Raw genomic sequence first — 22,487 nt, 5'->3', positions numbered from 1 at the left:
ATGCATTATTAATTAGGAAGGCATGGCTTTAGCAGAGTCTGCTGATACCAACATTACTCAGCTAAGTTCAAAGTATGAACACAAGAACTTGATGACAGAAGCAATGTTCATCAGAGCCTCAACAAGAAAGTTGCAGTTCCAAGTTTTTCAGATGTCCTACACTTGCTAAGGCACCTCCAGAAAGAGGAGTCAACTGAAAATAGCACAGGAAATTTGAAACCCATTTCTATATTTTTCTTTTTTTTCCTGAACTTTCTTGTGGGCAACAGAAAACTCCCAATATGTGGAATGCAATGTAGTTTTTATGCCAGAGTCATGAGTCATCCCCTCAGTTCCAACCTGATCCAATGCTCACTTGAATCTTGGAAAGGCTCAAATCAGCAAGATGAAATTAAAATTGTATTCATGAAAGGAGCTCTTTACTCTCCATTCCCCTCCCTCCCCCAAATACATCAGCACCAAGTGAGAAAGGCTCGATTTGAAAGATAATTATTACACAATTAAACTTGGACATAGCTAGTTTGCTACAAGTTCCAGCAGACAGACAAACAAGAGCAGAATCAGAGGTTATCAACCTCAATAGAAATTCCAGCTCATGCTTTCCCCAAAAGCCTCATTTAATTTATCCAGGATTAAAAAATAAAAGAGAAATGAAAAAAAAATCACATAAAAGCATTTCACATAGTATATAGTGAAATACTATCATTTCCACCTGAAATATTCATCATCATTATTATGTTTTTCCATACTAAATTACAAAGTCTCCTGCACCCATCTTCCCAATATCTCATTCTAAGTGCTTGCTACTTTAATCCCTTAGGAAGCAAAAGGAGCCTCAGGTGTCTCTGGATCAACAGAAACTAAACAACACAGCTTGACAAAGTATATCAAATTGTCAATCAACTCAATAAAGAACTCCCACTCCAGAGATAGCTATCACCAGCTGATGAATTTGGCTAGGGCAGGTTTAGTGAAGAAAAACTAGGTCTTTATTACCAAATCAGTTAGGAGTTGTTCTACCGTACTGCCCGTAGGATGGGAGTATAAACACCATATTCTTCACAGCCTCATCCACAAAGAATTCCACCTTCAAATTAAGGCTGCTTTGGAGTTGGACCAAACCAATGAAAACTCACTCATCAAACACAGTGATGGCAGCATGCTCAGTCTTTGCAATACAAAACTGGCAACTAACAGCACATTCCTGATCACATCTCCAAGGCTGAGTGTACAGAACTGCAGTGGTGGCCAGGCCCTCGCTGACTGCCAAACCTCCAGCCATCATCCCTTCCTCTCACAGCGACAGGGCAGAAAATAACAACAGCAGAAACTAGAAAGCTTAAGCTAAAATCACAAAGGTCATTGATGAAACAGACTGGAGTGCTTTAGAAACTAGCACGCAGATTTAGCTGAAAACAAATCTTATTGATCACCAATTACAATGAATACTTAATTCTATCATTCTGCATTATTATTAGACAGTCAGAGACAGCCAAGCTGACCTCAAGCATGCTGAAGCATCGGGGCCAAGCAGTGCACATCTTCCCAGGAGCTGATTTACCCATCGTTCTCAAGTGAATTCACCTGCACACAGCCCCACCGTACAACTGCTAGGCTGCAAAATAAAAAAATAGCTCTGCTTAAGAGTCAAACCCCAGGACATAGACCATATGAAAGGAAGAATGAAACCTGCAGCATTTGGTTGACCTTCAATGCCCTGAGAAGATGACAAATTCCCCAAGATGAACAAGTGCCCAAAATACAAAGCAAAGGACTGACTTTTAGGGATCAAATGTTAAATAGGCCTGCGAAATTGGAGTTGTTAGGTTGCACATGAAAGAAGGGAAAAAAGAAAAAACCACCCCAACCCTCAACTGCAATTTTACATCCCTCTTGGAAAATTTGCTTTAATAAGAGAGAGGAATGGATACAATCTTCCCCTCACCTGGAGATTTTAATCAATTCAAGCCATTTCAAATCTGGCAAGAAAGCCCTACCACAGTCCCCATCAAACAACATTGCCTTTCATTTTTGCTTCTCATGACTACTTCAGAGCAGTCTAAATAACAGCAAAGAAGGAAATTCAAGTCGCAATTCAAACACTAAGCTCTGGAATCCCACATTGCCTTCAAACACCTGCATGAAACACTAACTTCATGCTCTATGCTCCCTGCTTTCTTCTAGTTTACTGCACAGTGCATTATTTACATAAAACAGAATTTCTTCTGTGGGAAAGGCTTGCATGGTACTTCAAAGCCTGAATAAATCAGGGACTGCAGCTTGAACTAACAAAAAAATCATCCAAAAAATTCCTTTCAATATCTGCATTGTATTACCTTATCATGCTACCTGTCTAGCTGAGTTATTCAGGTATCCACACCAGAAATGACAGACAATGTCTCTCTATGATGATGTGATGTTACTTCAAATGAAAAAAAACAATAAATAAAAATCACAGATTAATTTCCCATACAAATGATGACTCACTACTCCCAAATCCTTCCTTATAGCAGGATGCTCACTTCAGTCTGGAAGTCTTCATGTTGCAGCCTGCAGGAATCAGCTTATTTCCTGTCAAGGGCTGGAAAGCCTTACAGGAACTGGTTTTGGTTGAAGAACTTCTCCAAGGTGCTTACCTGTGGGACTTATCCAGGTAAGGGATGTTAGCTCCCTCTTCTTTGAGGTTCAGTGTCCAACCACTCCTACTGCTGGTAAGAAGAACAGAAGAAACATCTGCCCATAGCAAGGACTGCACTGGTGGGCAAAGTCCAAATTCCATCCTTCAGGGAAAAAGAAACAAAGACTGAGGAATTCATGTCTGTTCAAAATTTCATCCTTGACTACTGAAAGCATTGGAAGCACATGTGTATGTTTAAAAATGGAATTGTCCTCATTTAAGAATAAAAATAATTTCATCCCATCACCATTTTTCTTGGTCCAATCCTGAACTGCAGATCCAAACAGCTGAGAAAGCATGGAATAGTCTGCTGGACAGCATTAAAATGAGCAACTCCTGTATCTTCCTAAGATAAGAACACAAATCACAAAGAAAGGCACTCAGAAAAAATTTCTTAGAGGAAGACCTCAATTATTTTCCAGCAAGGCAGGTAATATGCATTTGGCTATTTGTTAGAAAAAAAACCAAAAAACAAACCTGTTTTTATACAAGATTTTACTCATATATTAACTATCACATATTTTGCAAAACAAAAAGAGACCACAGCAAAGTAAAATCCCAATTTTTTCCTATATTTAAGCTGTGATAGTATGTCTGAAATGGGAATCCAGAGCCTCACCAGATTAATATCACCACTTGGACCAGAGAATTTGCCATATCCACTTCTTCTGGTTTCGTTCAGTTGGAGCTTCTGTTTGCACAGTGATGATGGCTCTTGAACATTCTGGGATTTAAAGTAGTCCCTGAAGAGATGGCTGACAAAAATATGATGTTACTTTCAAGATGCTTTTTAATTATTTCTACCCTCATCCAGAACCTGCAAACATCTGATCTCCTTCACTATGCTCCAAACTCATTAAAACTGGAACGCTAAATAAGAATATTCAAAATATTTTGTTTTGCATTGCTAAAGGCACCACTGCAGGTACTTGACTCATCCTTCAGACTGTAAATAAATAAATGAAGTCTAGGACAGGTCAAATAAAGACACTATGTTTTCTGTGTTTTGTTGGGGTTGGTTTTAGAAGACTTAGGAGATTTGAAACAGATCTTTTATTAAGGAATTGTTCCTAAGGGACTTGACTTACAGAAATTAATTTATACTTGGCAGTGCATTTGATTGATTGCAGTTCCTTTTTTTCAAATACAAACCAGCATTTTCACTACCAGGTGTGGTGGTTGGAAATGTTGGGACTGTAGAACACTGCAAGGCTAATTTCTCCTCCAGTCTCCATCATTTTTATGTAGCTCAGCATTTTCTCATCCTTACTGAGATCTGCTGCAAATTTAAAATACCCTAACAGGGCTGAGAGAGTATTGCAACAGTGTTTATCTAGTGTATCATTACAGTTCTTGTTACCCTAATTCCACAGTTCTGAGCAACAACTCTCATTTTATGGGCAGGTAATTGAGCTCTATGATACATGAATTGATTTGCAGGGGAAATACATTAAAACCTGGCTGGAAAAGAAAATTATTCAGGATCTTCACTCTGATTGCCTTTTACAGCTACCACTCTAGGACCACTGAAAGAGCTTACTTTAGCTCATGTCAATGAAGCTACAATTCAGTGTTTGTCCAAAAAATGTTCACATTCTAAAATGAAGGTTACTGTGGTTTCCTGAGTTATAAAGGCAGAATTAAAGATTACTGCAGATTCTTAGATCAGGACCACTTCCCAGCTCAAGAACTATTTAGTGGGAAGAGCCAAGGCAAAAGGCAGCATTCAAGCAAGTGTTGCTGATCAAGTGACTTATGGGTTCTACATGAAAATGTTAGCAAGGGTGATCCAGTCAGATCTCATGTCTGCCTGTGGTTCAGCACTGCAGCTGCTAACACCCAGAGCACCAGATCCAATCACTCCTGAGGAGCAGGTTTGTTCAAGCAGGCACTGTTGTTTCAGGACCAGTGAAAGACAGGACAGAGACAAAATTGATAGTACTCCCTCAGTGCAAACAGAACTTGCCCTGCGACAAATTTGCTCCTCTCTGGCCCTACTTTTAACATCCCTGCTCTCAAATTCCTATTTTTAGCAGCTTCTCATAAAAGGCATTCTTACTCAGAGAAGTGAATGTTAGAAGTGTTCATTTGAATGAAGCAAACAATTAAGCAACATCTTCCCTAAAGTGATTTTGTAAAAGTTATGGTTTAGTTTTCTTCCTAATTGCTTGGAAAAATCGGATTGGCGCAGGAAATGGGAAGGGTTGGCTAAAAGGAGTCAGCTGATGGGAAGCAGCCAGTAACTCCTGCTGCTGCTGACCTGCTGCAACTCCCAGGTAAGAGGACAAGTGCCTCATTTGTAATCAAGTCTATATAAAACACAAAAGAGGCAGAAGGACAAACCTGGTTCATAAAGGCAGCAGTCTGTGACCAAAAGCAGCAGAGTCAGCAGCCAGTGTTTCACTCCTGATGAGAGCCCACTTGCAAAAGTTCCACTTGAGTACCTGCTGCAGAGCAGAGGCTGTTCTTCATTGATGTGTCAAACCATGACAGCCATACTTCTGTTGCTATTCAAAGAACAGGGATAAACTCCGGGGTTTGTTAGGTTTTAAATAGTTTCCAATTTCAGGCCTAATAGAAGGCAAAATGGAAAATATCACATGTAATAGGACTTAAAAATAGAAATATGGAAGAACACAATGTTATACTCATGTTACCTATTACTTTTTTCAGCTGAGCAAAGTCTTCACAAACACTATAAATACATATCTTTTTCCCCCAATGAAAATAATAATAAAAAAATCTGTCTTGTAACCTGAAAGAAAAGAGAGAAAACCAAAGCAAACCTGATTCTTGTAAACAGAAAATGTTGCTTAAAAGTTGAGTTTGGGGAGCATAAATATTTAATTGCCTTGAGCATGTCTTAGGAATTCACATTTACTCAAAATAGTGTCAAGAGCAAACAAAACTGCAAAACAATCTCTTTTAGTAGGAAATACCTTGTGAGAATCAAGTGTTTTCTTATCATCTTTCACTGTTTCACTTGATGTCTGAATCTTCTAACTCCAACTCCTAGAACAGCATCAGTGGGGGAGAGAGACAATGAACACTCCTTCTGTTATTTGACTGACTGCAAGGTTTTGACATGTAGAGTATTAATAAAAATAATTTATTCTCACAGGGTTTTGTCAGAATAACAAGCTGGTAGCTTTAAATATGGTTAAGAAAATTTTATGTATGTTAGGAAAAAACAAACAAAAAGAAACATTTGCAGTAGTAGGACAAAACCATCATAAAAAAGGTATATAGCAGATATACATATTTATATTCATATATATATATCTCCAATTTCCCAAAGCATTGCTCTAAGAATTAGACAAAACTGGCTACAAAATTCAGATTTTTTAGGTTATTTATTGACTGTAAAGTGAATCCTGACTGACAATAAATATCACTGGGGAACATTAATTATTAAATATACATTGTCCAATCTTTAACAAATCAACTTTAGTAAGAACAGTTTTAAATCTAAAAATAAAAACAATTTCCAAGACACTTATTTCAAGTAATTGCACTAAGAAATAGTAAGACCTTATATATAGTTAAATGACTAGCAGCCAACTCACATCATCATAGTAAGAATAATATATATGTACTGCAATTTTAAGTGTTATGACTTCAAGAACTTGTAGTAATAACCAAGCATTACTTGCTAAATAACACAAAATTTGTCTGATTAAGTCTGTTTAAAAGAATATGCAATGGGAATAACTAAGAGCTGAAATTAATGGTGTTAGCTTGTAAAGACAGAAATTTACTTCTTACAAGTAGGAAAACATGCAATATATTCCTATACTTAACACATGTTCGTAGTACAGACATTCCTGTTAATAAATTTCAGGTTAAAATTGACAAATGTGACATGTTCTACTATATGGAATTTCTTCAAGTGACTGTTGTTCCATCGGACAACACAAACTAAAAAATGTCCTGCCTCTCAGAAATATTATTCTGTTTCTACTCTTTACTTTATTTTTTTATTTTTTTTTTTCACTTTTAGAAAAACACAGATTTTTTTTTTTTTAGTATTAGAAAAATATAGGACAAAAACAAGGCTTAAGTTTTAGATAGGGAAGAGAGAATAAGGAGATGCTTTATAAGCTGAAATATTTTTCTCTTAAAGCTATGGAGATGGACAACCATGTTCTGAAAAAAACTCCTTTAATTCATGACAGAGTATATTGGGAAGCATGGAGTGTTCAAAGTGTGGATTTTGAGTAAAAAGTAGAGTAATTGTGATACAGTGAGGCGCTGGAACAGAGTGGAGTGAAGATTTGAGGCCTTGAGGGCAATGAGAAAACTGTTTTCCTGCGAAGCTCACAGAGACAGATGAAGAGGACTCATGGCCCATACACACCTCAGAGTGATGTGAAATGGGAGGAGTGAACTCATGGCAGATTTCCGGGCAGCTGGCATCAAACAAATAGAAAACTATAACAGAAATATTTTTCTTGTGAGAAACTCCATAGATTAGCAGAAGAAGATTTCTGTTTCTATACAAACACTGATAAAGAGACTCTAGCAAGAATTGGGACTGTTTTAAACACCAAAGTTCCAAAGTCTTTTGTCTCTATCTTGTCATGTGAACAAGGGAATGCTGGGTAGTGCGGGATAAAAGGGTTTTCTGAAAGTTTATTCTGGTGTTCTTATTCTTGTAGTTTTGTGAAGAAACTTTCTTTATTCCTTTTAAGTTTTAAGCCTGTTTTGCTCTTGCTCTAATCCATATCTCACAGCAAGAAATAAGTAAGTTTTCTAGTATTTTTTCAGTTACTGCTTTAAAACCACGACAACTGTGTTTTCACCATCACGTCAGATCAGCTCTTGGACTCACAGCTCACCGCAGACCTCGAAACAGGAGGCAAAGATCTGCACCACTTGGCCTTTCAGAACTTCTCACCCATCTATGACCTTTCTGGGGCCAGCTTCACAAAATGAGGGGGAAGCCATTCCAAAGAACACGACCAAGGAAATCACACAGCACTCGGGATTTGTTCCAGGCATCAAATTTTTAATGGATGATGTGAAGTAACACCGAAGCAATTCCTGTCCACAGAAAAAAAGATTTCAAATGGTTTTGTCTCAAGGACAATCACTGGAGGTTGAAAGTTTCTGGGGCTGAAAGTTACATGAGGTCCTCAACACTGAGCAATCAATATCCCCACAGTCTAAACTGTGAAATTACTACCTGGGCAAGGAGAACATTTTCAGGATTTGCAACTCATCTCAAAGCCTCAGTAGAACTCAACCAGCAGAATTCCCCTGAGATGGCACTGTGCTCTGGAAGCCCTCAAATACTCACTAAAACAGACTTGACTTTCACTAGGACAGCTGCTCATGAAAATCTGGGGTAAAACCTATGGGAAGTGGCCATGTGCACGCATATTCCTTCTTCCCACAGCAGGCACAATCAAATCCTCCTTTGAATGGCCTCCAAGTTGAGCAGCACTCATTGGCACAGCCTCTTCTCCCACAGACAGGCCAGCGAGCAACACGGCAGCGCCAGCCAGGTGGGCAAGGACAAGAGAGAGCAGATGCCAACAAGGCTTGGAAGCTGGGCCAAGGGAGGTTTACACTGGCCATTGGGAAGAACTTGTGCCCAGCGTGGGCCATCAGATACTGCAATGGCCTGACAGGGGCTGCTGGAGTCATCATTGTGGCACGGGTGCAAGGCAAGCCAGGCCGCAGCGCTCGGGCCCCGCTCTGCTGGCCATGCTTGCCGCCATGGCTCCCAGCTTGGACTCAACATTCTCTCAGGGCTCTCTGCAGCCAGGGTGTTCTGTGCTTCTGTGACATCACAGCCTCTGGGGACGGCACGCTGGCTGGCAACTGTCCCCAGCTGTTGCTGCGCCCCAGTGCCCAGGCACAGCTGCTCGCAGAGAGACGCCCAGAGCCTCGGTGCTGCTGGCAGAGCACTATGGCTGCTCACGGCTCCTCCGCGCTGCTGCAGCTTTACGTGCTGCTGCTCTTGGCTCATCCCCTCGACCCTGTGAGCAAACCTGAGCGCAGCACGGATGCCTCTCCTCTGCTTCTGGAGGATTGTCATCTGGACGAGTCGGACCCTGAGCGCATCCGGTGGGCGGCCAGGACATTCCTGCTCATCGACCTGCTCATCATAGGAATGGCCATGGGATGGTCGCTCGGAAAAAGAATTCAGAGACGCTGGCGAGAGGTGAGGAGGGGGGTGGGGGGTCAGGCAGGCGGGATGGGGCAGACCTTGAGGGCCTCTTGGGCACCCTTTGGCCAATGCCCTGCGGCAGAAGGGGCCTGAGCTCCTGGCTGGGGAATGCGGCCCAGGGCCTGAGCTCCATGGACAGCACCAAGCAGAGGCGGCAGAGCTCTGCCTGCTGCAGCCTCTTCCCCGGGCCAGCCCAGCCCAACTGGGCCCGAGTCTCTGTCTCCCAGGCCAAAGGCAGCCCCACAGGTGCCGGCCCCGCTCTGCCCCTCTGCCTCTTCCATGGGGATCCCTGTGCTTTGCCTTGCAGCGGAATCTCCAGAGCCCTTCGGGCCGTGCGGGGCCCCGCCGCCATCGAAGACAGGGCTGTCCCACGGAGCTGATGCAGCTGCTGATGGACAACCGCGACCTGATGCGGCTGCTCCTTCGCGACAGCCCTCAACCAACCACCAAGATGGCGGCAAAAGAGGGCAGTGACAGGAGACTCCGCACCTCCCCACAGCTCTGACCTCCAGCGTCGTGCTCCAGCTACAGAACCTTACGGGGAACGGGTGACCAGTGCCCAGCCCAGGCACTGCGACGTTCCCCACCTTACAAGTTAGCCACACCCCTGTTGTTGTTCGATTCCCCACCACGTTTCCCCCAAGAAGTTGACCTTTCCCTTAGTGTTCAGTTCTAAACAGTTGAAGCATTGAAGTTTCTTAGCCTTAAGATTCTTACCCCATAGTCTTCAAGTAACGTTGGATTGTAGATTTTAGAAGTAGTCAAGTGAATAAAGTTCACGTTTTCTACACGTTGCTGTGTCATTTTCTTGAGGTTGCACCTGAGACCTGGGGACTCCTTGAGAGATGGCTTTGCATGGCAGCTCCAGACTGCCTGCAATGGAGAGCCCCAGTGCCCCAGCAGGCTTTGCAAGAGCACGGAGGGCAGCGGGAAAGAAGAAGGTGGCCAATATTCACCTGCCTCCACCTTCCAAGGAAGCTTGCAGTCAAACCCTGTCTGCCCTTTAGGGGGGACCCTAAAGGCCCCGGCAGGCATCCCCATGGCCCCAGGACGGGGGGCTTGCAGCACTCTGGGGCACCAGGAAAGGAGCAGGATCATCCCTGGAAAGCTGTCTGGAGACAAATCCAGAGACGTCTCCCCTGGCATCCAGGCAAGGGCTGAATACAGGCAGGCAATTAGATCCACAGGCTGCCTGGGCTATGGCACCAATCAGTCCTGCTTCATAGATTTCGGGGGGCGGGGTTATACATATATATATATATATATATATACGCATATATGTATATATGTATCTACATCTGTATTTAGTTCTTTGTATTTATCCTGTTGACCCTCAAATAGGATTAGATTTCATTTTCCTACGAAACAAAACATCCGTTTTTTGATTTTTAGGAATCAACCATCTGTGCTCCCACTTTAAATCACTTCTCTCAAACTCATTCTGCATCTTGCTCCTTTCCAGCACCATCAAATACCTCTGTTAAAATACAGAGCATCAGTGGAAGGACGACAATCTTGTTACTTGCTGAAGAAAGTTAACTTGGATGACATACCTGCTTTTAAAAATCCAAGAGGAACAAAACCTACACATCAGCTTTAGAATTTCAAAAGCTGCTTCCTCAACTCTTCCACACCACTTTACTCTTTGGGGACATTCAGCAGCAATACCAAACAAGCACAGAAAAGAAATGGAAGAAGAAATGCAGATAGTCAGCAGCAGACCACCTACCAAAATACATTTTAAATGCAGCTCCAAGTTCTCCAAGAGCAAGTTTGAAGTGTAAATGGAGACACTCACACAAAATTACTACCACTTGGTACTTTTGGCATTTCCTTGGGCTTTCCTCTTCATTTTTTTTTTATCTCTCACCTAAAGCAAGAGAAAAAAACCCAAACAAACACAACCTTTCAGGCAGAGAAAAGATGTGGTTGCTCTTGAAGAAAGCATTTCATTCTGCCTGGAGAAGAACCTGTTGGGAAAAATATTAGCTTTTAGCAAAATGGCACTGTGCTGTTGCACTTGTTCTAGCACTGGGAGAAAGAACAGGCCCATCTGTAAGGCTCCTGCAGCTCACCCTGGCTGAGGGTCATTGACCACTGAGCACTGCAGGCATCACTGGCAACAACGATGGTGGAAAATGGGGAGGGAGCAGGATAAATAAATGTTTGCCATTGCCTTAGCCAAAAAAACCCCAGACATCAAAAGCAACCCACCCTCAAAACAAAGGTATGAAAATAGTTTGCCTCTGAATTTAAAGAACTTCAATTAACTCTATGATGTCTGCTTTTGGTTCAGCATTCATCAATCTGAATTTGAATATGCACAGGGTAATGAAAGGTAACTGAAGCTTAAAAATCATGTCTATTGACTTGTGCATAGCCTATACTGAAGCACATTAAAAAGCAGCGTTTTGCTTGAAATCTGCACGGTATTAACTTCATTCAGTCTTACACTCACTAGGTAATTAAATACATGAAGAAATAGATTTTTTTTTTTTTTATTAAGAATGCATTATTAATTAGGAAGGCATGGCTTTAGTAGAGTCTGCTGATACCAACATTACTCAGCTAAGTTCAAAGTATGAACACAAGAACTTGATGACAGAAGCAATGTTCATCAGAGCCTCAACAAGAAAGTTGCAGTTCCAAGTTTTTCAGATGTCCTACACTTGCTAAGGCATCTCCAGAAAGAGGAGTCAACTGAAAATAGCACAGGAAATTTGAAACCCATTTCTCTTTTTGTCTTTTTTTCCTGAACTTTCTTGTGGGCAACAGAAAACTCCTAATATGTGGAATGCAATGTAGTTTTTATGCCAGAGTCATGAGTCATCCCCTCAGTTCCAACCTGATCCAATGCTCACTTGAATCTTGGAAAGGCTCAAATCAGCAAGATGAAATTTCAATTGTATTCATGAAAGGAGCTCTTTACTCTCCATTCCCCTCCCTCCCCCAAATACATCAGCACCAAGTGAGAAAGGCTCAATTTGAAAAATAATTATTACACAATTAAACTTGGACATAGCTAGTTTGCTACAAGTTCCAGCAGACAGACAAACAAGAGCAGAATCAGAGGTTATCAACCTCAATAGAAATTCCAGCTCATGCTTTCCCCAAAAGCCTCATTTAATTTATCCAGGATTAAAAAATAAAAGAGAAATGAAAAAAAATCACATAAAAGCATTTCACATAGTATATAGTGAAATACTATCATTTCCACCTGAAATATTCATCATCATTATTATGTTTTTCCATAGTAAATTACAAAGTCTCCTGCACCCATCTTCCCAATATCTCATTCTAAGTGCTTGCTACTTTAATCCCTTAGGAAGCAAAAGGAGCCTCAGGTGTCTCTGGATCAACAGAAACTAAACAACACAGCTTGACAAAGTATATCAAATTGTCAATCAACTCAATAAAGAACTCCCACTCCAGAGATAGCTATCACCAGCTGATGAATTTGGCTAGGGCAGGTTTAGTGAAGAAAAACTAGGTCTTTATTACCAAATCAGTTAGGAGTTGTTCTACCGTACTGCCCGTAGGATGGGAGTATAAACACCATATTCTTCACAGCCTCATCCACAAAGAATTCCACCTTCAAATTAAGGCTGCTTTGGAGTTGGACCAAACCAATGAAAACTCACTCATCAAACACAGTGATGGCAGCATGCTCAGTCTTTGCAATACAAAACTGGCAACTAACAGCACATTCCTGATCACATCTCCAAGGCTGAGTGTACAGAACTGCAGTGGTGGCCAGGCCCTCGCTGACTGCCAAACCTCCAGCCATCATCCCTTCCTCTCACAGCGACAGGGCAGAAAATAACAACAGCAGAAACTAGATTTTTAGCTTAAGCTAAAACCACAAAGGTCATTGATGAAACAGACTGGAGTGCTTTAGAAACTAGCACGCAGACTTAGCTGAAAACAAATCTTATTGATCACCAATTACAATGAATACTTAATTCTGTTATTCTGCATTATTATTAGACAGTCAGAGACAGCCAAGCTGACCTCAAGCATGCTGAAGCATCGGGGCCAGGCAGTGCACATCTTCCCAGGAGCTGATTTACCCATCGTTCTCAAGTCAATTCACCTGCACACAGCCCCACCGTACAACTGCTAGGCTGCAAAATAAAAAAATAGCTCTGCTTAAGAGTCAAACCCCAGGACATAGACCATATGAAAGGAAGAATGAAACCTGCAGCATTTGGTTGACCTTCAATGCCCTGAGAAGATGACAAATTCCCCAAGATGAACAAGTGCCCAAAATACAAAGCAAAGGACTGACTTTTAGGGATCAAATGTTAAATAGGCCTGCGAAATTGGAGTTGTTAGGTTGCACATGAAAGAAGGGAAAAAAGAAAAAACCACCCCAACCCTCAACTGCAATTTTACATCCCTCTTGGAAAATTTGCTTTAATAAGAGAGAGGAATGGATACAACCTTCCCCTCACCTGGAGATTTTAATCAATTCAAGCCATTTCAAATCTGGCAAGAAAGCCCTACCACAGTCCCCATCAAACAACATTGCCTTTCATTTTTGCTTCTCATGACTACTTCAGAGCAGTCTAAATAACAGCAAAGAAGGAAATTCAAGTTGCAATTCAAACACTAAGCTCTGGAATCCCATATTGCCTTCAAACAACTGCATGAAACACTAACTTCATGCTCTATGCTCTCCAATACATAGAAGCCATTTATTTGCATAGCCTTTGGCTGCTAAAGATGGAACCTGCATTTCTAGGAGCAGATGGGCCTGATTCTCACCTTCCCCCGACACACATGAGCAGTGTGGGCCCTGCCTTTCTGGGCACCTCACACTTACTTGATTCAAACTCTTGACTTTGCTCTCTGGAACACTGCCCTTCCTGAATCCAGCCCAAGCTACGAAGCAGCCACACACCTGCTGAAGTTGCCATTCTTGACATCTGCCTCTCCCCATCAGGATGCCTTGCAAAAACTATTAGGATCCAATGCTGCCCGTGTCTGCTGCAAGGAGGAGCTCTCTGGCTTTTTTACTCCTATCTTTAGAACATTCTCTTTCTAAGGTCATGACAGCTGGGGACAAATACAGAGCAACACCTTGAAGCATTAACAAACAGAAGCAACAGAAAACAGAAGCTGCTGCATTTCCTGTGGCCATTTGAGGGTGAAACTGCAAGTGTGAAAATATTGCAGTTCTGTCATTCAGGAAGAAGCACACGTTCCAAAGGAAATCCATTCAAAGCAGATTATACAGCATAGATTTGTTATCCATTTGAAGTTATTAACTGGAAGCCAAAGAAAGATTTCTTTGGTAGCCTCACAGGTTTATCTTCAGCATTTATAATGGAACAGTTACTCTGCTTTAAATTTAAGTGTTTCTTTCCCCCAACAGTCTCATCTACCTCCTCACCAAGCTGATACGGAATAGAGGAGCACAGATCGTGTGAGGAACAGATTTGGAATTACATAAATGGACTTACCATGTGGCTACAACTGATATTTCCAGCTCTGTGGCCTAAGAGCATCCATCCAATGTCCTGCCAGTCCAGCACTTCCTGATGGTATTTGAAGCCACTGCTTCCACACAAGTTAGAACAATGCACTTCTCCTTTGAGGTCATCTGGCTGCTCCAAGTGCAACAATGGAGCCACCAAGTTCCAGTTGCAAGGTCAGCATTACAAATTTAAAACCTTCCTGTTACAAAAGGTAAAGGCTCTCCAATCCTGCTGGAAACAAGAGCTTTGAAGAAACCTAACTCTTCCAACTTCAGCTTGCTTCCAACTTGAACGGTATCAGCTTTTTTAGATAATAAAGGATTGTCTGTAGATTACTGTGGATTAAAATTAGAACTGCAGACCTGACTATTAGTCTCAAGTTTGACGGTGTGAGGAAGGTGATGGTCCTTCTTCTCCATCCCTGGAATCACCATCATGCACTGTCTCGACTATCTCCAAGAGGTATTTTTTTTTTCAACGTGGATAAACTATTTTAGGAAGTTTGGAACAGGGAGAATGGCTGCCTTCCATACAAATCAAACAGGTTCCATTTCCAAGTGATTACAATTGTATCAAAGTCTTCAGGCCCAAATAGGTGTAGCCTCTGTGAAATACAGAAGCCCTTATGAAAGGCTCACTCAGAAGGTGTGAATAGAATAAAAAAGAAATTCATTATAAAAAAATGAGGAAGGAAAAAGCCTTCATTCCCAGCACTGCAGAATTCCAGCCAAGTAAAATCTCACTCACTTTACAATGAAAGGAAAATATTTGAGTGGTGGTGGCAGGGACAAGGCGAGGATATACAGTGCCAGGGAGGATTCTGCACTTAGAGATGCTGAGTATCCAGCCAAGAGACAGAAATTCAATTGCCAAGGCATTTGAATGAAGTCAATTAAGTCACATCACCTTTTCTATTTCAGTGTTTCCATCTGACAAGAAAGCAAAGGCGGGCAGCAGAAAGCAGGTGAGCTGCTGCACTCAGGGGTAGGGATCAAATGAACTATGCTGGTTCCATATGCACTATGGGAAAAGCAGGCAGAAGAGAGGAAGAGCTCTAAAATTAAGATGGAATTTTAACCTCTTCCTTCTCTGTTGACACTGACTGTAGGCATGTCTAACAGCTTTTCAGACAATTGTGTTTGATTTTGTTCCACAAACCTTACCTAGATCCACATTCATTAGCTGACTCTCTGCTGCCATCAAAATTGAGGGAAGGAACACCTTTTAGCACTGCTTAGAAACAGAGGAGATCAAACTAAACTCTGCAGCTCCAATGAGCGAAGGAATTATGTCCTATCCACCTTCATGAAGCCGCAAAGACCAAAATCTCTTGAGAGCGTGCCATTTCCTTTCAGCCTTGTGCACTGAGCCTTCAGCTCATCACGGATCAAAAGATGCTGCACTAAATTACAAGAAAAATGACTGCATTCTGTTTAGTTGCAATCCTGGTAGTCATAACAAATCTTGTGTGCATCAGATGGCCTCCAGAAAAATCACATGCAACAGCAACACCATCCTCAGATGCTCTCCCAGTACCTTACCTAATCATTGCTCCGTCACTGGACAAGACTTGTCCCCACCCTTCACATCTACAGCAACAAACCTACAAATCTTCCAAACATTTCTTCAATTCCACACCCCTCCGGAACATTCCCGCTTAAAACCGCACAGCTGCCCACGGGACAAAGGTCCAGTGTTACAAGCTGCTGCTCTCCCTCCACACAAGCCCCTTGCACATCTTGCACTGCTGCTCTGAAACTGCACAATTTGTCAGCAGCACCATTAGACTCAGAATTGGGAAACAATTCCTTCTGCTGGGTTAAGTTGGAAACAGTTCAGGCTACAGGAGTTCTTTATTATTCACCCTCATGGAATGCCCCTGCCCTTCAGAGCTCAAGCACTCCTGTGCAGAGCATCTCATGGAGCCAAAGAGAAAGGACTGCTGTCCCAAAAGAAGAGTCTGGGAGGAACTCCCAGTGTCCTTCATGCCTTGAGAAAGCTAAGGAGCAGTCACTGATGGCCTAAAGGGTACAAATTCAGTTCAGATGACAAATTTTCCAGGGTGATCCCCCTCCTCTTTATCTTCTAACACAACTACAAACAAACCAAATGATAGATTTCACAAGGAATAAGGGATGTTTAAAAGCAAATCTCTAAACTAAGCCTGGCATGCTCACCCAGGAGTTCAACACAGCAAGGCAGGCACTCTGCACTACCTAGTTCATGGCAAGAGATTTCTAAACTCTACCAAATGAAGTGAAGAAATGAAACAGAGAGCAATAGAACCGTATTTTAATTCATTTCAAGGCATGGAATAACACAGAATCTTTTCCATGAAACTAGGGCATTTTTCTCCCTTATCTAGTGCCCAAGTAAGATTAGAAATTGGGAAAAAAACCACTGAAACTGCAAATGCATTTTGCCCCCAGCTAGAAACAAAAGGTAATTATTTGAAAACTAGAAAAAACTCCAAGAGGAAACGTAAAACATTATGGAATATGTATTATTTTTATCACCCAGAATTCCCCATGTTAAAGGCACAGAGAAAACCATCATTCAGAAGTGGGAAAACAGAGGGACTGTACAAGTGAAATGGAGTTCTGACAAATGATGCTGTGTAGAATATGGGTTCCCAAACCAACAGAACAAAGGCACCCCGACAGCAGCAGCCTCAGAGATTGTACATTGCAGCTGAAGCACGGGGGTTTCTGTAGATTCACCTTGTAAACTGGCACACTTACTTGCCAAGGCTGCTGAACTTCTTTCACCTTAAACCACAAAACCTCCCAGTCCTTCCACAGCAATCACTCCATCAAATCAAGGCAGACCAAAACATGTTCTTTGCGCTGTTCACAATAAGATGAAGTTATGTGCCCAAGAGATACCATTTGAAGTCAGAAGGAACAAGCCAGCAGGTGTAGAAAACTGGTATTTGAAGAAGTGACAAAAAGACAGCAAACTGAAGCCCATGCTTAATACAAAACCCCATGATTAATAGAACACAAATGCAGATGGATATGATAAGCTTGCACTGTCGAAGCTAAAATCATTTCTAACAAAAATCACCACATTTCCAAGAATTCAGTACCACTTGTGGTGGCCACTCCTGATCTCTACATAATATGTCAGCAGTTCAATTGGCAAGAATCTCTTTATCTAGATCCAAGCAGGGAAGAAGTCAAGGTCCCAGTGATATGCAATTCTGTAGCTTCATTAGAAACCTTTCATCCTGCAATAGTTGAAATCCAAGCGAGAAAAGAACCTGTTTGGACACCAACTATCCTTAGTAGCAACGTTTTGCAGCACGCAATTTGAAAAGGTTAACCTGCCAGGCAATAATACAGACAAGAAAAATGAAAAGGAGGGCAAGGAGAATCATCTGCTGCTGAAACTGCTCTTCTACAAAAACCAAGTGATATGAAGATTCAGCCCGTGAAGAACACATTCCTCAACCAGGAGAGAAAAACACAATTCTTAAAAATCTCCTCTGTCGTTCTGATTGGGAACGGTGGGAAAGAACGACACGGACTCTCAAGGGAGTCACAACAGGAGAATCTTCTCTACTTTATTACTCTAGGCTTGTCTAATAGACAGATACGTGGAAAGTACAGAAAGGAAACTCTTATTGCTTAGTAAAGTGCTACATCACCATCATTGGTCAGCGGGGCTCACCACCCCCCTGACTTTCTCCTGCAAGGAAAACAAGAGGACAGACAAACAGCACCTGGCAGTTGTTTTCTGTCTCTGAGGATTGTTTTGAAATCCTCCTATGAATTCCCAGGCTAGCTTCTCGGGCAGGACTGATAGGCCATGGGGCCTGCAGTTTCTGCAGCTCTCTGCAGCCTGCTCCAAAGCTAGCATCCATACTCTCCACTACATAAGAAATAGAAAACTGACTACAAATCACGTGTTCACTACTTGTTGCTTGTTCACTACTCAGACATCAGAATTACTACCACAATACTAGAAGAACAATCCAAGAAACATATTCCAGGGATGCATTTTAATTCATTTGCTGCTGCCAGCCGTGCTGTGCTTTGCTTCTATCCATCCACCCTGCTGCAAAAAGGTTCAATTGTGTTTTCACCATCAATTCAAATCAGCTCTTTGACTCACAGCTCACCGCAGACCTCGAAACAGGAGGCAAAGATCTGCACCACTTGGCCTTTCAGAACTTCTCACCCATCTATGACCTTTCTGGGGCCAGCTTCAGAAAATGGGGGGGAAGCCATTCCAAGGAACACGACCAAGGAAATCACACAGCACTCGGGACTTGTTCCAGGCATCAAATTTTTAATGGATGATGTGAAGTAACACCGAAGCAATTCCTGTCCACAGAAAAAAAGATTTCAAATGGTTTTGTCTCAAGGACAATCACTGGAGGTTGAAAATTTCTGGGGCTGAAAGTTACATGAGGTCCTCAACACTGAGCAGTCAATATCCCCACAGTCTAAACTGTGAAATTACTACCTGGGCAAGGAGAACATTTTCAGGATTTGCAACTCATCTCAAAGCCTCAGTAGAACTCAACCAGCAGAATTCCCCTGAGATGGCACTGTGCTCTGGAAGCCCTCAAATACTCACTAAAACAGACTTGACTTTCACTAGGACAGCTGCTCATGAAAATCTGGGGTAAAACCTATGGGAAGTGGCCATGTGCACGCATATTCCTTCTTCCCACAGCAGGCACAATCAAATCCTCCTTTGAATGGCCTCCAAGTTGAGCAGCACTCATTGGCACAGCCTCTTCTCCCACAGACAGGCCAGCGAGCAACACGGCAGCGCCAGCCAGGTGGGCAAGGACAAGAGAGAGCAGATGCCAACAAGGCTTGGAAGCTGGGCCAAGGGAGGTTTACGCTGGCCATTGGGAAGAACTTGTGCCCAGCGTGGGCCATCAGATACTGCAATGGCCTGACAGGGGCTGCTGGAGTCATCATTGTGGCACGGGTGCAAGGCAAGCCAGGCCGCAGCGCTCGGGCCCCGCTCTGCTGGCCATACTTGCCGCCATGGCTCCCAGCTTGGACTCAACATTCTCTCAGGGCTCTCTGCAGCCAGGGCGTTCTGTGCTTCTGTGACATCACAGCCTCTGGGGACGGCACGCTGGCTGGCAACTGTCCCCAGCTGTTGCTGCGCCCCAGAGCCCAGGCACAGCTGCTCGCAGAGAGACGCCCAGAGCCTCGGTGCTGCTGGCAGAGCACTATGGCTGCTCACGGCTCCTCCGCGCTGCTGCAGCTTTACGTGCTGCTGCTCTTGGCCCATCCCCTCGACCCTGTGAGCAAACCCGAGAGGAGCACGGGTGCCTCTCCTCTGGTTCCGGAGGATTTCGACCTGGAGGAGAAGGACTCTGCGCTCCTCTGGTGGGCGTCCAGGACACTCCTGCTCATTGACGTGCTCCTCATAGGAATGGCCATGGGATGGGCCCTTGGAAGAAGATTTCAGAGACGCTGGGGAGAGGTGAGGCAGGGGGTGGGGGGTCAGGGGCAGGTGGGATGGGGCAGACTTTGAGGGCCTCTTGGGCACCCTTTGGCCAATGCCCTGCGGCAGAAGGGGCCTGAGCTCCTGGCTGGGGAATGTGGCCCAGGGGCTGAGCTCCATGGACAGCACCAAGCAGAGGCGGCAGAGCTCTGCCTGCTGCAGCCTCTTCCCTGGGCCAGCCCAGCCCAACTGGGCCCGAGTCTCTGTCTCCCAGGCCAAAGGCAGCCCCACAGGTGCCGGCCCCGCTCTGCCCCTCTGCCTCTTCCATGGGGATCCCTGTGCTTTGCCTTGCAGCGGAATCTCCAGAGCCCTTCGGGCCGTGCGGGGCCCCGCCGCCATCGAAGACTCGGCTGTCCCACCAAGTTGATGCAGCTGCTCAGGCAAAACCGTGACCTGATGCGGCTGCACCTTCGCTACAGCTCTCAGCCGAGGAGGCCAACCACCAAGACGGCGGCAAAAGAGGGCAGTGACAGGAGACTCCGCACCTCCCCACAGCTCTGACCTCCAGCGCCGCGCTCCATCTAAAGAACCTTACGGGGAACGGGTGACCAGTGCCCAGCCCAGGCACTGCGACGTTCCCCACCTTACAAGTTAGCCACACCCCTGTTGTTGTTCGATTCCCCACCACGTTTCCCCCAAGAAGTTGACCTTTCCCTTAGTGTTCAGTTCTAAACAGTTGAAGCATTGAAGTTTCTTAGCCTTAAGATTCTTACCCCATAGTCTTCTAGTAACGTTGGATTGTAGATTTTAGAAGTAGTCAAGTGAATAAAGTTCACGTTTTCTACACGTTGCTGTGTCATTTTCTTGAGGTTGCACCTGAGACCTGGGGACTCCTTGAGAGATGGCTTTGCATGGCAGCTCCAGACTGCCTGCAATGGAGAGCCCCAGTGCCCCAGCAGGCTTTGCAAGAGCACGAAGCAACCTGAAAGCTGCTGTCAGAAGGCTGTGCTTCTTATCCGATCGAAGCAGCAGCACGCGCATTGGAGTTTGGCAAGCACTAAAGAGCTGCAGAAGAGCTTTGCTTAGCAAAATGGGCCAAGAAAAAGCATTTGCTTCATGGGTCTTTGTCGTCGCCTGGAAACAGGTAGCAGCATATGGAAGGGGGTTGTACACGTGGTTTCTTGCCTCGCTTCTCTGCACTTGCAGGGGCTCCCCCCGCCCACCCCGGGCTGAGCTCTGCGGCAGTGCTGCCGCATTGTGGGCACAGAGCGGTACTGCAGCTGTGCTCCGAGCCGGGCGGGGCCTGGCCGAGCGGGGCCGAGCAGGGGCGAGCCGAGCCGAAGCGGGCCAGAAAGAGCCGAGCCGAAGCGGGCCGGAAAGAGTCGAACCGAACCGAGCCGCGTCGGGCCTCCCCCCCGCCCCCCGCCGGAGCCGGCCGGGAGGACCGCGGCAGAGGCGTTAACTCCAATGCCTGCCGCCGCAGGCGCGGCCGCCACCCAGCTACGGAGCCGCTGAGTCTCGCCGCCATCGTCCTCGCCCCGGGAAAGGCGGCGGAAAATCGGGCGGAATGCTCGGAGTCGGTCAGCGTCGGCAGGTTTTTCGTTCAGGCATGTAAGTTAGACAGACGCGCTGAGAGCAGCGGGGGCCTTAATTGTGCCATAACAAAGATGGCCGCTCTGCCGGAAGTGGCTTCAGCCACAGCAAAGATGGCGGCGAGGAAGGGCGGAAGTTACGTCACGCCACGCCGAAGATGGCTGCCAGGTCGTGGCCGGCTTGTCCTTCCAAGGATGGCGGCCAAAAAGGCGGGAAAATGGAAGGACCCCGGGCAGTGGGTGCGTGAATTCGACTGCCTGACAAACACCCCGGCGTCGACGCCGCCCCGTCGCAATTTTCCACGACTGCTCCAGCCGTGCGGACACGGGCTGTGCGCTCGGCGGCACCGGGGCCGAGCGCGAGCCGGTCGGGCGCCGACAGGCAGCGGTGACGACGCCGCACTCTGCCGGGGTCCTTGACGCGGCCGCTTTTTCGGGCTTCTGGCACTCGCGACGACTCGTACCATGCTGCCACTCCTCTCACTCGGTTCCCCTATTTATTTAAAAGCTTGGCATTTAAATGAATAATATAGAAATTAAAATATACAAATCTATAATAAAGAAATGCATATAGGGTGATAGATAGGGAGATATATAGATAGGGAGATAGATAGATAGATAGATAGATAGATAGATAGATAGATAGAGAGATAGATAGATAGATAGATAGATAGATAGATAGATAGATAGATAAATCTTCCCATAAACACGACCAAATTCTAGAAAAATATCTCACCAAATCACCACAAATTCCCACAAAATACATGAAAAATCCCTCAAGATCCCTAAATCGCCTCAATATCCCACAAAATCACACAAAAATCCCACTAAACCTCCACAAGTTTCCACAAAATCTAAGAAAAATTCCTCAAAATTCTTCAAGTCTCCTCAAAACCACACAAAGTTCGTGAAAAGGCCCACCAAATTCCAGTAAAATCCCACAGATTCTCCACAAATTCCCACAAAATCTAAAACAAATTCCTCAAAATTCTTCAAGTCTCCTCAGAATCCCACACAATTCCAGAAAAAACACACAAAATTCCAGAGAAGTCCCACAAAACTCCCTAAATCATTTCAAAACCCTACCAATTCACAGGAATGTCCCACAAAATCTCCACCAATACCCAGAACATCCCACAAAAATGCCA

The 22,487-nt window shown here is 44.3% G+C and overlaps 2 protein-coding genes across 2 annotated transcripts in view; one reads left to right on the top strand and one right to left on the bottom strand.

Annotated features, from left to right (window-relative positions):
* Nucleotides 1-231: 231 nt before the first annotated feature.
* Nucleotides 232-21,287, bottom strand: LOC147652461 (uncharacterized). Its single transcript, XM_086892595.1, has 7 exons — nt 20,521-21,287; nt 5,617-5,689; nt 5,021-5,248; nt 3,297-3,432; nt 2,925-3,023; nt 2,637-2,780; nt 232-1,615 (listed from the first exon to the last, which is right to left on the bottom strand). The coding sequence occupies exons 4-7, from the start codon at nt 3,332-3,334 to the stop codon at nt 1,558-1,560; spliced, it is 339 nt and encodes a 112-aa protein (XP_086748721.1). The 5' UTR covers nt 3,335-3,432; nt 5,021-5,248; nt 5,617-5,689; nt 20,521-21,287; the 3' UTR covers nt 232-1,557.
* Nucleotides 15,379-22,487, top strand: part of LOC147652460 (uncharacterized) — a 159,441-nt gene continuing 152,332 nt past the window's right edge. The window contains exon 1 of the mRNA XM_086892594.1: nt 15,379-19,218. Coding sequence (XP_086748720.1) covers nt 19,041-19,218 — 178 coding nt within the window. The 5' untranslated portion in view covers nt 15,379-19,040. The remainder of the gene's footprint in view (nt 19,219-22,487) is intronic.

Source organism: Cyanistes caeruleus, chromosome 6 (genome assembly GCF_971803275.1).
Source record: "Cyanistes caeruleus chromosome 6, bCyaCae1.hap1.1, whole genome shotgun sequence".
NCBI classification, from domain to species: Eukaryota; Metazoa; Chordata; class Aves; order Passeriformes; family Paridae; genus Cyanistes; species Cyanistes caeruleus.
Note: the sequence above shows the minus strand (reverse complement) of the source record. Positions and strands in the feature narration are given on the sequence as shown.

Bases quoted from the DNA above. Each gene is read 5' to 3' on its own strand.
- LOC147652461 (XM_086892595.1), bottom strand. From the start codon at position 3,334: ATGGCAAATTCTCTGGTCCAAGTGGTGATATTAATCTG. The intron at 3,024-3,296 runs GTGAGGCTCTGG...TTCTTATCTTAG, and splicing joins CAAGTGGTGATATTAATCTG to GAAGATACAGGAGTTGCTCA. The intron at 2,781-2,924 runs GTGATGGGATGA...TTTTCCCTGAAG, and splicing joins GGATTGGACCAAGAAAAATG to GATGGAATTTGGACTTTGCC.